This window comes from Larus michahellis, chromosome 7 (assembly GCF_964199755.1).
Source record: "Larus michahellis chromosome 7, bLarMic1.1, whole genome shotgun sequence".
NCBI classification, from domain to species: Eukaryota; Metazoa; Chordata; class Aves; order Charadriiformes; family Laridae; genus Larus; species Larus michahellis.
This window is the reverse complement of record NC_133902.1, coordinates 47,479,055-47,493,581: the sequence shown is the minus strand read 5'-3', so window position 1 is coordinate 47,493,581 and position 14,527 is coordinate 47,479,055. Positions and strand designations below refer to the sequence as shown.

Genomic DNA, 14,527 nt, shown 5'->3' with positions numbered 1-14,527 from the left:
CCTGGGAGGTTCATTTTTTGTCATCTTGGGTTTTGGTTTTCTCAGGTGGTATTTTTTCCACTTCCTCCTGTGAGGAAGAGGGGGAGTCAACAGACTTCCTAACATGTGTGGAAAAGCTTTTTTTTTTTTTTTAGTTAAAAAGAAATGCAACTTAAACACCTGTTGTCTGGTAGATACAAGCCAGCTTTAGCCTTTCCTCTTGGCTTATTATTACTGTTTTCCCCAGGATTGAAAAGTATTTCTGGCTCTCCTCCCCTGTATGTGTTTGATGGTGGTGCCATAATGCGTAGTGGATCTTCTTTAGACTATAGTCTTCAAGATTATGACACAAATCTGTTCTTCTATAGTGCACCATAACTTTTATCCTATGCCTTTCTTCACATTTTCAAAAAATGAGGAACTTGAAGAGAAGTTTGTTTATGTTAGTTTGCTTAAAAGATTGTTTCTGTGCCTCTAGGTGGAGACTTAAAAACTTTTAAATGAAAACCATGTAGAAGAAAGACTTGAAACTTTGAGTGCTCCTTTCTCATGGCAGGATGGCCAGCTAATGGTTTATTGGATGTGTTGAGACTTGTCTATGTCTGAAGTTAATAAAAAATGGCTGTTCTGTGGCAACTAAGTCATTCACACCCTCCTGTAATCTGAATTTTCAAGTTTAAGCAAGTTCCACATTTCCATTTTAAAAGCAGTTAGGGGACATTCTTCACCATGTTCTATCCAGTTTAACAGAAGAGTCCCCTTTTGAACACGTGTGCAGCTTCTGGAGTCCGGAAGCAAACCACGCAGCTAACTTGAAAGGCTTCTGCTAGAACGTGGTAGCTGCTAAGTATCGTTTACCTGCCCCTTCTCCAGTAGCTGTCTGCTAGCAAGGTGTCCACTGAAATGCTGCCCTCCTGTGTGAAAACCCTTCTGTTAGGTGCTTAGAGACTCTAACACTGGTTCGCGGAACTGCAGTACCTGCAGCAAGGAGCAAGACCAGCCCATGCTAGAGGGCAGGGCAGAGGCCAATATTCAAAGGTACAGACAGGGAGACTCGGAGGAAAACTTCTGGTGTGCTTTTATGATGGCTTGAAGCAACCCTGTTTTTTTTGCCTGTGCTGCCATGGGTAGTTGGAGCCGTGTCATGAACCGTTTTGGTTGAGCACAGGAAAGCTCAGAGCACTGCTTTCAGAGTTGGTGCTAAACTGAAATGAGTGAGAAACTGTAGCTTCAGCGATAAGAAAAGGCATGGCTTTCCGCTGGTTTGGAAGCAGTATCTCTTAGAAAGAAAAAAGGAGTTGCTCTAAGGGTATCGATTGGGGTGTTGTTGAAGATTTTAGAACTTGAAGTCAAATCAGTCTTGAAGTGACTTGAAGCAAAATGGTGAGAGTTTGGTATGTTCTTAGACGGTTCATCCTGGGGTCGTGGTCACAAGCAGTAAGCTGTCATGGCACTAGCATAAACCCCTAGGTGCTGTGTGTGCAGTTGCAGCTAATGCTTCCTTGCGGCTCTGGAGGGGGAGGTTTTGCTGGTGAGGGGGGAGTTTAGTCTACAGGCACATGCAATACATTGTGGCTGATGGTAGGATTTGCCAGGCAGTTGGCTGAGGTGAGTCCCTGGATGTACAGAACTAGTTTTGATCGCCGACAGCCAGTGGGGATTTGAACTGTCTGCCTGGAACAGAGGGACCTGCTCTCTGGTGACTCCTCTTGCCTGAGGAATAGGCAGTGCAGGCAGCTGGGACCTGTCTGGCAGCGCTTGTGGGGTTAGGGAAGCTCAAGACCACAAGCCTCTGTGCTGCCTCTGGATGCTGTGTTTGGTATTGGTAAGATGTGGCAGTTTGTAAGTCTGGCTAAGGAGGATGGAGGTGAGATAATGAACTGAAATAGTCTGCTGTGTGAGGTGTGCTTTTGTTTCCAGGCTAGGGTTCTTGCGTGCATCTTATCTGCTGCCAGATCCACTTTGCTGTATTAAGACTTTTGTGAAGGCCTTATTTGCTCAAACAGAAGGTATTTAGATTTGCTGCCCCAGTGCTTCCAATTAGTGAACTTGTGCCTCCAGCTTCCTTCCAGTTGTTTATTAAACCAGGTGTCTGCTCCGCAGCCTCTTCCCTTGCTCTGAGCTTGACCTGCTTTCCTTATGCTGGCGGAAAAAGTAGGGCAGATTTCTAGATTTAGATATTATTAGACAGGAAACAAAAAGACACTCTGGATTTCTATCACACCCTCCTAAAATAGCAAACCTGTGAGAGGGAGTGCTTCAGGAAGCAGTATGGTGATGCTGGGAGCCCTGGTCTGTGGGAGGGGGGAGGACAGACCTGGGGTCTGTTCCCTGGCTGCCTGGAGGGATTTGTTTGGCTGCAGATGGAGGGACAAATAAAAAAAAGCTGCAGTTGAGTCCCTGTTGGACAGGAGGGTTTTTAGGGTTGGAGAACATAACCAAACCCCAGACATAGCCACTCTTTTTAGACGCAAGCCAAAAGCTTACTTCACAGATGATCCTGTGCTTCTGAGTGGCAGCAAAATTTGGCCTGGCCTTGGTTCTCAGGACACCACAGGCACTGTCGATTGGGCTGCCTTTACACTATAGCACTAGGCCAGTGCTGTTTCCTGGGCATGTGTAGTTGGGATATATAGAGGATTCAGCCTGGAAACAGCTTGAGCACCTAATTTTTGAAAACTACTTGTTTTACGTTCCTGGAGCCCAGTGTTAGCGCTGTACCCTGCCGGCCAGCTGATGGCATTGATTGCTGAAGGCCAACAGTCAAAACAGGATCCAGACCTCTTCCTGCTTTCACTTCTTAAAGCAGATGTGTTTTCCTGGTGACCTGCTTAAGGATTTTGTCTCTACCTTTGTAGTTGGATGGTGACAGTGGTAGTTGCAATAATATTGATTACTAATCAGCTCTTAATTAAGCTCCAGATTTACTGTCCCTAAAGCTTCTAGGGAACTGATGGGTAACTGCTGTTGTAAAGAATAACCAAAGGTTTTTGTCCTGACCTACCTTGTCTGATTCCTTAAAATAGAACAATGCTGCACGTATCCAGCTTATCACAGCTTTGCAGCTGTATATGAATAACCTATTTTGTGACATGCTTTCAATCTTTTTTTTGCTCCAGTCTTAATTTAACCTATAATACTGTTCTTTTTCATTTCTTTCAGAATGGCCTGCTGAATTGGGAATTATTGCAGACTCAACAGTACAGCACAGCTCGTTGCTTCATCTATTACTAGTTATTTAAATTGGACTTTTAATATCCTGCCAGCTGCTGTTCACACACACATGGTGCATTGTTGCCATTCTCAGAATTGCATCTTTGAAACCCAGACCCTCAGTAACCTTCATCGAACAAAGAGGCGACCTCCTGCGTACGTTTATAGAGGGATTTTTCGGACCTACTGCCCTCTAGCTTTCTTGCTGGTGCTGTATTGCTAAGACACTATGGAGCCCAGTATGGAGTACTGCTTAGCGCAGGTGCTGCAGAAGGATGTTGGAAAGAGACTTCAGGTTGGCCAGGAATTGATAGATTACTTCTCAGATAAGCAGAAATCAACTGATCTCGAACATGATCAGACTATGCTGGATAAAATGGTTGATGGACTGGCCACTTCTTGGGTAAATTCCAGCAATTATAAGGTAAGATTTGTCAGATAGAATGTGATTACAGTCAGAAGTTTCAATGTAAAGTGCTACTTGATCTAAGTGAAAGCTGTGTTGTAGACTTTCTAACATACGATTCTGTAAGCTGATAATTATGCTGAATCAACGATTCTTGACCCATTTCTTCATAGTTGATAGCCAATGTGATACTGAGAACAAAAAGCAGTAAGAATTCAGTAATTGGGGTTTAAATAAATGTATTTACATTTGGTGTTTGTACTCTGTACTGTCCTGGTTTCATTATGTGTCTTGTTAGCTGGTGGCATGCTTTGATCATCCCAGTAGTTAGCAATGTTGATGATTTCCTGCCATATGAAAAAAAGTTTATAAAACTGCAGTATTTTTCACTGTTGTTACTTCTTGCTAGACTTTTTTTTCCCCACTTTCTGTGGGGAACTTAAGTATAATTGATCTACTGCACTTAGCTCAGGAAAGGTAGTGTGTGTTTATGTATGTATGTTCTGTTGGATTTGGCAGTGTTGCAAATGAGTTGGTAGGACATGGAACTCCACTGCCTTGTTATCTCTGTCAAGTTGCTTCATCTCCCTACAGATCTTAGCGAGGAAGTCCTAACACTCCCATCTACTGTGGAGAGGGGAGGTGTTCTCAGCTGTGGCTTGGAAAATTCCTGTCCTGGTCCCCTTACAAGGCACTCTGACAAGTATAGGGTACTTAAGCTGTTATATGGGATATAATTGGAGACTTTATTCCTTTCTGATAAGTCCAGAAATATCTAAGAGTTAAAGTTCCTAGAGAGCTGAGCCTGAAGCTGATTAGCTGAGAGTCGTACTGGAGTTCTTTCCAGTAGAAGTGAAGGAGAGACTAGCCATGTAGGTTGCAAGTGCTCTGGAGCTGAATGCTCTCAGATCAATTTACACTATTTTTAACGGAAATTTTGATTGAGAAGTGGTTGTGAGATTGCAGTGTACTGGTCAATGTGTTCTCCACAGCTGCATTTTTCTTTTTGTTTTTGTCAACAAGCAGCTGTGGCAAAGCTTTTTGGCAAGAAAAAACAACAAACCACCAAAGCCAATACAGTCTCAACAGAGGATCCATTCTGGCTGAGCACGTGGAGAAATCTTAGTTTGTTGTCATTAACAAGTAGTGTACATAGATTTTTCTGAGAGCATTGCATGTTCTTATTCCCCCTTTTATTGCTAACTGGATTTCTTAGACTTCTGTGATTCTCAGTGGAAAGGTAACCCAAGCACAGTAAACTTGAAATAGTTACAAAATGTGCTGTTTGCATGGATTTTACGAAGTGATGTGGGTTGTGGATCTATGCAGTACTTTGCACTTCCAGCATCACACTTCGCTTGCAGAATTTCTGTAAGGATAACTTATTCTCTCTCTCTTCCAATGCCCTTTCTGGTCTTTTGTTTGCTAAACTAAACACTGAAGATGTTCACCGTGGTATTCATTCTCCGGTAACAGGCTGGTGGCACTTCTGTACTGCAGTGAGTCTGTTCTAGAACTCATGCTGCTGAGCTGACTGTTCATTAATGTGCGTGTTCTACAGATAGCATTTGCTGTGTTTAATAAGCTTTAGTAGGCGTAACAGAGGCATGTCTCGGGTGTCTGGAGGATGTTTTCTCAGTGAATTGAGTATAATGGAGGATGTGGAACCTTTGAATGGGGCAAGCCGACTACCTGGAGGTTAGTGATGTAGAGAGGTCTTGCTTCAGTACCTGACCAAGGTTTAGTGCATCATCGTATGCCAATCTCTTCCTTTTGTTTTAGTGCCTACATCTGTGTTATTGTTGCCTTTCTTCCTGATGACTTGTGGTGTTGGGGGTTCAGAAGCTCGCTCTGTGTGGCGAGAGGGAGAACAGGGTAGCTGGTGTCATCTGATCCAGTTCATGGATTAGCGTAACAACCCTGGGAGTGAAAGGCCAAGTATCGCTGCCCTAGAATAGCCATCTGGAGAGCTAAACTGCAGTTGTTTGGTCATGGTTGAAAAAGCCATTATATTCACAGTCTGTTTCTGTGCTCACCTCACTCCCTTCATTTGAAAAAGTATCAGCTTAAAATGAAGATTGAGATCATCTGCATGATCTGAAATTTCCTAACACTTCAGAGATAAAATGTGTGCTCTCAGACTGGTTTTGGATAACAAACCCATTATCTTGGGAGGGCATCCAGTTGATTCATGGCTCCTGCCTGTCTAAGACTCTTCTAACTAAGCACTTGTGCTTATATGTTATCACTGGGGAAACATCAGCGAGCCAAAGAGAAGTGACATCTCTGAGGCAATCCAGTTCAGTTTGGATTAAAAGGAGCCTCAACTGATGGCGAAATTACTATGCCTTTACAAGGAAGGAGGGCTCAAGCTGTCTCACTCATTGGCATACAAGTTTGAGCTATGTAAGTCGTGACCATCACTGACACTTTTAGGTTTTGGTGGTTTTTGTACGTTGTTTCTATTTTAACCTGTCACTGTTTTATGAAGTCCTTGACCTCAACACTGGGATTGGAGACAGTACAATCTTCCCTTGCAAGTGATGTGGCAAAAAAGCAATGATGGGGGGGGGAAGAGATGCTTCTCCTTTCCTTGGTGCTATCCAAGTCTATAAAAGCATCATGTGTGAAACAGTGAGACCCAACACCCTTCTGATAGCACTCAGAACTCTGAAACTCTTTTAACAAATGGCCTTGTGACCTGGTCACTGGTCCCTGCTTCATAACAGGCAGCTGCCTTAGGTACAGAAGGCACTTGGATAGTTCAGGATACTTTTCAAGTCAAGGAAACATGGGGGTTATATGAAGCAAGGCACTAAGGTCCAGTGCAAGGCCACTGGCGTATCTGTGCTTGAACTGCACCCAACAGGCATTGCCTGGTCTGTGTTTTCCCAGCAGTACTTAGGGGTAGGTGGAATACCAAAGAATGGTGCAGAGTGGAAAGATGAATTCTCTTTGAGAGCTCTTGCTCAGTTACTTAGAGCAGACAGCCTGTTTTCATGGGCACTAGGAGTTGTGGGGCATATTAGTGAGGTTGGGCTGGGGAAGGTATTGCAGGATGCTGCAGACCAAAGAGGAATCCTGCCTCTGTTCATTTCCTCATGTGCTTTGTTTGCTCAGTCTGTGCTGCCTCAGAATGGTGGTTCTGCTTGACTCCATTTCTTCCCCTGCTAAGCAAAAAAGAGACCACTGTTTTGCAGAGCTTTGAATCCCTGAACAGTAACTAAGGCCCGCACTGAGCTGTCTTGAGACATGAAACAACACAGCAGTGTCAGGGGCTTCAGCATGTCCTCTCAGCTTCACAATCCTATAGCAAGGGGAGAGAGCTGAAATCATCAGTAATTCCTCAATGAACAATCTCACTTTGAGCTGCTTATGGCAGTATTGTGTAATGCTGATGTTAAGCACGCAGGATCTCCTGACTCATCTGTGGCTGATGTGCCTTCCTCTGTACCCAGACTATGATGTGCCATTGACGTGTCATTTTGGGGTATAGCGTAAGGGAATATGTCCAGGATCTTAAAGTAGTTTTCTACCAGCCTGATATTCCTAGAGGTGAACTGAGGGTGTTTGGTAGTCATCTTCTCTTGCCTGCTTCTCCTCAACAGGAGAGTATTGTACCATCTCCTCCATCTAGCATGGGGGATGATGTTTCTTGCACCTTTTTCTTCCCTGTGATGTGTGGTCTGTGCTGTTGCAACTGAGGCTTACACTGAAGGTATTGTATTGCCCTTGGTATTGATGGTCTGTTTTTGGCTAGCAACGCTCAAGAGTGAACACAGTTTAGACTTGATGGTGACAGACTTCAAGCAGGTCAGGGTCCATCAAGTCGAAGAGAGGTTCTACTCAGTGTTTTCTCATGTTGCAGTGGTAGGAGAGGCCAGTTTGAAGTGAAACTAGGTGGAGGTTTGCTGTAAGGAACTGGATGAAACTTTGTTTTTTTTTTTCTGCGCTTTGGCAAGTAGTGGTTTTTTGGCACTGCATTACTCTTGCTGTACAGGCTGTGCTTGTCAAGGAGAGATCTTGCCCTTGTATGGGGTGTCCCTTTGCCCCAGAGCAGCTTGGTCTGGGTGAGGCTCTGTGCCCAGCAGCTCGCAGGACTGGGCTTTGCCTATGAAAGGGGAGTTAGGAACGGACATGGTTAACAGACCTGTGTGGCTGAGGACACTTCCACTTGTGAAGGCCTCCTGGCTGTGCTCGTAGACCCAGTCTGTCAGGGTGAGAGATGTGCATGGCTGTGTCCTGAGGTTGGTTTGTGTTCATGTGTGCAGGACTGCAGATTTGATTTGTTTAGCTCCTTAGCTGATTTTGTTACTTATGGAGACATCATACTCTTTAAAATAAAATGTATGGTGAGATGTTACAGAGAATTTTTTTTATATGGTGAAATATTGCAGGGAAACTTTATTTTCCCTGACAAAACTCCTAATAGTGTTAGAGAAAGTAGCCTTCTATTCTGATCTGTGTCTGAATATCAAGCATTACAAGAGCATGCTTCACTGAGCTGAAGAGAAATAAAACTTACATACATAAATTAGCTGGCTTTCTTAAACTGTGTATTGAATAAATTTTTTTCATCCTCTCTAATTGAGGGGTAGAACAGATGGTGCAGGCTTAGTTTAAAGTGGCATCTATTAGAGTTACTTAAGCTGATGAATGGTTGTTCACTATAAGCATACATTTGTTCTCTGTACTGTGTTTATTTTGGTTGAAATTCAGTGGAAGAAATCCTGGTTTAAGAAATAATTATCATGCATGGTTATGGGTTGATATGATAATTTGGTAAGTGTGTTTGAGTATTTAATGCACAGGGGAAAAAAAAGACTTCACCATCTGGGGAAGAAAAAAGAGAATTGTAAAGGGTTTCCAAGCAGCTGCCGCTAGCTGGTGAGTTTTGGGATGCTGAGGGATACGTGAGGATCAGTAATATATATCTGCTAAATATTAATTTAGCAGTTTCAGCCCTGAAAACCTCTTTACCATGAAGCTGCAACTGCTAATAAAAATGAATTGAATTAGTTTTGATAACCAAAAGGTATGAGAAATGGACTATGGAGGAAGAGTGATCTTGAGATCTGGACATGTGACTAGAGCCTATTTGTTGTGTATGCCCATATTGCAAAAGGTATCTTGGCAAAAATGGCCTCTGGCTCCTCTCATGTGGGGAGAAGAGCTATCTTAGGAAGGGCTAACAACCCTTGAGCTGCATTTGCAGAGTGTGCCCAGTGCTTGGTTTTTAGGATCCTGTGCTGGCATGTTCCTAATAGGTGGGTTTTCCTGCCTTAAACTTACAAAAGAGCAGAGTTTTGGCTCCAGGATATCCAGTTTCCTGTAGGCATTAATGTAGTTAACTCCAAGTCCAGCTGATCACTTCTTTTTTTTTTTTTTCTGTGGCTGTAATATCTGGGCCTGCCTTTCTAACACTTACCACTCTGTGTGGTTATTTGATCAGATTATGGTACAGCTCTTATTTATTTGGTATCAGCAGGATGGGGAATGCCATAGAAGATGCACTGCAGAACAGGAGATCTGTAGCAGCTGGGGTAGATCAAATTTAATACTAGCTTCAGTCCTCCATATTCAGAACAGGAAAAAATGTACTGCTGTAATTTTCCTGTGGCTTTTTCTTAACACTTAAAAGGTAATAATGAGTGGTTGTATCAGGAACGGTTGTCCTCTTCCAGCTGGGGTGGGAGGGACTGTAGTGGAATAGTAATACTTAGTGTTTTATACACAATGTGGATGTGATGCTAGTTGCATAAAACAAACAAGTTTGTGAGCCTGAGTGTAGGAGACAACAGTATCTTTCAGTTGTTTACCAACGTATTAAGAAATCCAATGTAAATAGTGAGAACGTACAGGATCCCAAGGGAGTGTGAAGAGTGGAGACCCAATGTTGAAATAAATAGGACAGAAATTTGTTTTCATAGTGGTGCACACAAAGTCTGTCTGACTTGGTGTCCTGTCTCTTGTTGGCTGGTAGTGGATTGTGAGAGACGACAAGAAAAATGGGGTATAAAGCAAATGTATCCCTTCCACGTCCTTCTGGCTTGTGGAGATTTGAGACCCTGACTTTGTTTTCTGACCAGATTTATATTACATTCCCATTGGATTTTAGTGCTGGGACTGTCTCAGGGCAAGAGTGTTGTTGATGGCTATTTTTTTCTTTAGAGACGTTTCTCTTAAGTGCTTGGTAGTGTGGCCGCCTTGGCATCGGCAAGGCCAAACAGGCTCTCGGCTGGGACTGAGAGTCTGGTCAACACACAACAGACTGAACCATTGTGGTTACTAAATTGAGAGGATAAAGCTATTCCTTTAATGCTGGTGTAGTGTTTCAGTTGCAGCACTTCAGTGCTTGTCACTAGGGTTTATTCAGAGGTCTAACACAGTTTGCTAGCTCTCGGGAAACCTTGGGTCTGTAACTTGACTGCAGGCTGAGAGCCACAGCTGATGCATCGGTGGAAAAGACAGATTATTGGGGATTTATTTCTGTGGGGATAAGGGTGTACTAATGCTATTGTACAGCGCCTTGTTGGGCCCTTCTGTGGCATGTGTTGTACAATTCTAGTTGCCTGTCTGCAAGGAAGGAATTCAAGCTGGAACAGGTGCAGGGAAGGGCTAGTGGGGTGTTTAGGGGATTGGAGAGCCTGGCTGACCAGAGGAGATTAAAAGTTTCGCTTGTTTAGTTTACAGTATGAAGGCTGAGAGGGGAATATGACTGCTGTCTATAAATACATCAGAGGGGTGAACATCAGGGAGGGGAAAGAACTATTAAGAGCTAAAGGGCAAGGTTAGTGCAAGAACGAATGGGTATAAACTGGCTGTGGGTAAATTTAGGCTGGATGTGAGATGAAAGTTGCCTGCAGCAAGAACATTGAGGGACTGGAAAACTCTTGGAGAAGAATAGATAAGGACAAGACATCTGTTTGGTTTTAGGATACATCTTGTGATGATTTTGAGCAGTTTTTATACAATACAGAATAACGGGATTATGCACAGTGGTAGGGAAAGTTAATTTCAGTCCTTTGTGTGGTAGAACAGGTATGATACTGTGCCTGAAACTGCTATAACACTGTGAATAAACACATATTTGAAGCGTACTGGTTTTGGTCCTCGGAAATCCCAAAGTGACTTACAGAGGCTGTTCCTGCTGTGCCTGAGGATCATGTGCCTGTTATCTCTGGATTAGAATTAGCAGTGGCTCATATGCATGTGTGATCCAGCTCCCCTTGAGTTTAGCAGGCAGCTGGTTGAGTAGGGGAGAATCCTTCCTTTCCCTGTTGTGGTGACTCCTGCCCGAGGATTGTTGCCTGAACTGGAGGCTTGTTGCAGTGTTGGGTTTACTGGCATCTTGACTTTTGGCAATCTTGGTGATGTGAGCAGAGGCTCTAAATGGTTCAGTGGAGTTCTGTTGTTCTCTTGATGCTGAAAGAAGTATTAATCAGCCCCTCAGGTCCCACACCAACACCAGCTTCACCTGCCTGTTAGTTTCTCAGCTAAAAGTACACACACTCTTTGTGTCTTCTTTGTGGGATTATTCCTTGAAGTTTTCTTGGAAGCTTTTCTTGTATTATTCTTTGAACTTAAGCATGAAAAATCACCTAGTGACAATCCCACTGGAAGTGGGATCTAATTGCTCCTGACTTTGCCTGGTTTTAATTAAATCATTTTGTAAGCAGGGAAGTTCTATGAAGCCTCATTTCTTTTGTGTTTTTTTTTCTATGTAGATTTACTGATGTTTAATGCTGTGGTTTTCCTCATACTGAAGTCTTTTGCTTAATGGAACCTCTTTTGCTTTGTTACTATATTTGTAAGAGGAAAATATCTTTGGGATCTCTTTTTTTCTGTGCCGCATCTGGTTGAAGTTTGAAGTTAGTTAAAGAATCTGGAAATTATGGGGAGAGGGAAGAACGTATGAATGATGAACAATATAACAATATCATCCTTAAAAATCAGACTGAGAAATAGCTGTTATATAGTAATAAAGATACATATATTTCTTTCTTCCTGGCGCATCTTTTCTCAACCTTCTAATGTGTCCTTAGCATTAAGTGCACCTATGTTAGTTTTTGGAGGACCAGCCCACTAGACTAGGCAGTCTGAAGGGATTCTTTCTGGTATGTGATTCTGGCTCTGGCAGCCCTTCCTGTGGCAGTAGTTGCATTTTGGGAATGAAAGATAAGAATTCCTGTATCGTAGGAGGATCAGCTCATAGGATCACAGGATAATTTGGGTTGCAGGGGGTCCTCAAGGGCTCATGTAGTTCCATCCACTGTATTATTGTTTACAATCAAGGCCTGAAAACTTGTTTCTTAACTTGTTTTTTCTAACAAAATTTATTAGCACTTAAATGGTAGGTGTCCCAGTGTTAGAAGTGCCTGCATGAGTTGACTCCCATATAAGTGCTTTTGGGATGCCAGTGATGACAGCACAGCAGGTTGGGTTTGTCTTAAAGGTATGTGAGCTGACTCTAAGATAAGCTACCCAAGGTTCCAGTGACAGTCTGGTGGAGGCTCAGCACAGTTGGGTTTGTCCTGCTGTTTGGCTCGCTTAGAGCTCCAGGTTTCTGATGGCCAGTCTGTGCTATGTGTGAGTTTGTATAAAGCTACCTCATGTATTTGTATCCCATGTGTCGTCTGCTCTGTGGCCGTATCATTAAATGCAGGAGGGAAGGTGTGGAACGCTCTGGAGACATGTAGTCTCTGATTTTCTCCAAGTCAATGTTACCTCCCACAAATTGTTCATTACTTTCCTGCTAAATCAGATCTCTCTTTAACTAGACAAAACCTGCTATGTTCCTCATTTGGTATTGCTTTTGTGCCAAATATGAAACTTTAAAACAAAGCAACATTTGAGTATTCAAGAATCAGAGCAAAGAGTCCCAGCTATCAGAGCGTGGAAAGCAAGATAATTTTTTATAGTGTGGCTGGGAGTTTAGCCAGAGGAAAGAATCTGTGTAGGATTGGGCCCTGAATTAACTGTGAGAAAGAAAATTTTCATGCTTAGTAATGCTTTCTCATCTCCAAAGGTACCTCTCTTTTTTTTTAAGAGAAGTTTATGGACACAATGAGAAATTAGGTAGTAGAGCCCCATCCTGCCATACCTGTCTTGTGGCTGACTCTGCTCAGATGGGCAGGACATGCGCCCAGGTGGGAAAGCTGGCAGGATCTCTTTGGGGACCTGGAAGCGTTGCGAGGTTAACTGTCGCGTTGCCATCTTGTCAGGCTAAGAGTGTTTGTGCCTGTCTTTTGGTGGTTGAGAACCTGGTAGTAGCAAATGTAAAACCCAAAGTTGCTTCTGCTCAGTGTATTTTGAAATTACAGTGTTTGAGTAATATCTGCATTTAGTGTGAATGGTATGTTAGAAACCAGCTCTTTCTGCTAATTGTCTTAGTTCTTTGTGTGTCTGTTAGACCTATATTTAATTAAAAGACAGTGTTTTTGCTTTGTATTGTCATGACTGTCCACTTGACTAATATCAAGTGACATAGTCATGATGGGTCTAATTGGAAATCTTACCGCAAATGGAGGCATTGCTGCTTATGCAGTGATGTGGAACAAATGCCTGCTTTTAACGGTTTAGGAGAACTTAATGTCTGACTATTGGGAGCTTAAATAAAGGGAATGCTATTTAAAGCTGAACGTTACAGGCTTTTACTGATGTGCACCCACCACCAAAGTTATCTGATGGAGCCAGACCTGTTTAGAACCCCATTTCTGTAATTCCTTTATAAATATAGACAATGCTAGATTTCACATTGGAATTGAGAAAGCGTATCTGAGTTTTGGAGGGAATCCTGTTTGCTCGTAGCTGATGGAGTTGGTCCTGTTGCACCAATTTACCCCAGTACTCCTCAATAAACAATGTATCTGTGTGTGTTCTTAAACCTGTTCGGGGCTGTGGACAGAGTGATCCTTGGGCAGGTGCTAGTGTACTCTCCTAGCTTTTGTTAAGACCCTGGAGAAGATAGTTGTGTACCTTGTTTGAGTCTGAGACCTGCAGAGGAGCACTGCTATGTTGTATCCTGAGGAGTGCCGATGTGCTGCAGTTGTGTGCATGGCTGAACTGTTTCACCTCCAAAAGGAATTTCTCTTGAAATGATTGTATGTTGTATGGAAAGCACACAGGTTTTAGGAGGTACCTACCAGATTGAAATATTTGTGGTTTTTTTTCCTGCCTGTCTGGCTAAAGCTTTTTTCTTCTAGGTCTGCGTAGGTGGGTTTCCTGGTAGTCTACTGTCTGCCTCTTCTACCTGCTGTCCCTTTAGGTCTTTGGAAAGTTGTTACCTGTATAATGTTGCTGAACTGTGAGTAAGTTATGTGAGTAAGTCTTGTGAAAGACTCTACCATCTCCAGTCCCTGTCAAGATCTGAGCGTTCTTGTTGCCTTTAAAGAGCTCTGCTGCTTTCTTTGTGTTGCTCGGGTCCCATTCTCTCCATGCAATTTCATCCGTTTCCTTCTGGAATTTCCTGTTCTAATAAGCCAGTTTACAATTAATGAGAAGCTTTTCTCAAGCAGGAGGGCATGTGCAGAGAAAAGTGCAGTGGTTCTTGTTTGAAAATTTGCACATAGAGGTGGTGTGGTGGGAACTGACTCCACAGATGAATGGGAAGGCAGGAGCTGGCATCTCAGACGAAATGGCAATGCTTTGAAGGTACAGAGATAACTCCAGTGTGCAGAACTGCTAGAAAGGGATGGGGGTGTGAAAAGGATCGTTCTAGCCCAAGTACAAGGATAAGACAATTCCCTCTACAGCAGTACTGATAAAAATGGGGCAGAGCTGGAATGTTTGTGAAAACTGGAAGGAAAAGGGTATGTCACAGCAGAAAGGGGAGCTACTGAGAACCACGTGAGAACTTCTAGCTGTTTAGGACAAATGGGAAAGGCTGGATTTTAGGTCTGTGTGAAATACTGCAAGACTAGAGACTTA

General features: G+C 43.1%; 1 protein-coding gene across 9 annotated transcripts in view; it reads left to right on the top strand.

Moving 5' to 3' along the window:
• The window catches only part of CLASP1 (cytoplasmic linker associated protein 1), a 184,645-nt gene that overhangs the window by 8,610 nt on the left and 161,508 nt on the right, over window positions 1-14,527 (top strand). For all 9 annotated transcript variants that reach the window (XM_074595300.1, XM_074595301.1, XM_074595304.1 and 6 more), the window contains exon 2: window positions 3,142-3,616. In XM_074595300.1, the coding sequence (XP_074451401.1) occupies window positions 3,422-3,616 (195 nt within the window). In that variant the 5' untranslated portion in view covers window positions 3,142-3,421. The remainder of the gene's footprint in view (window positions 1-3,141; window positions 3,617-14,527) is intronic.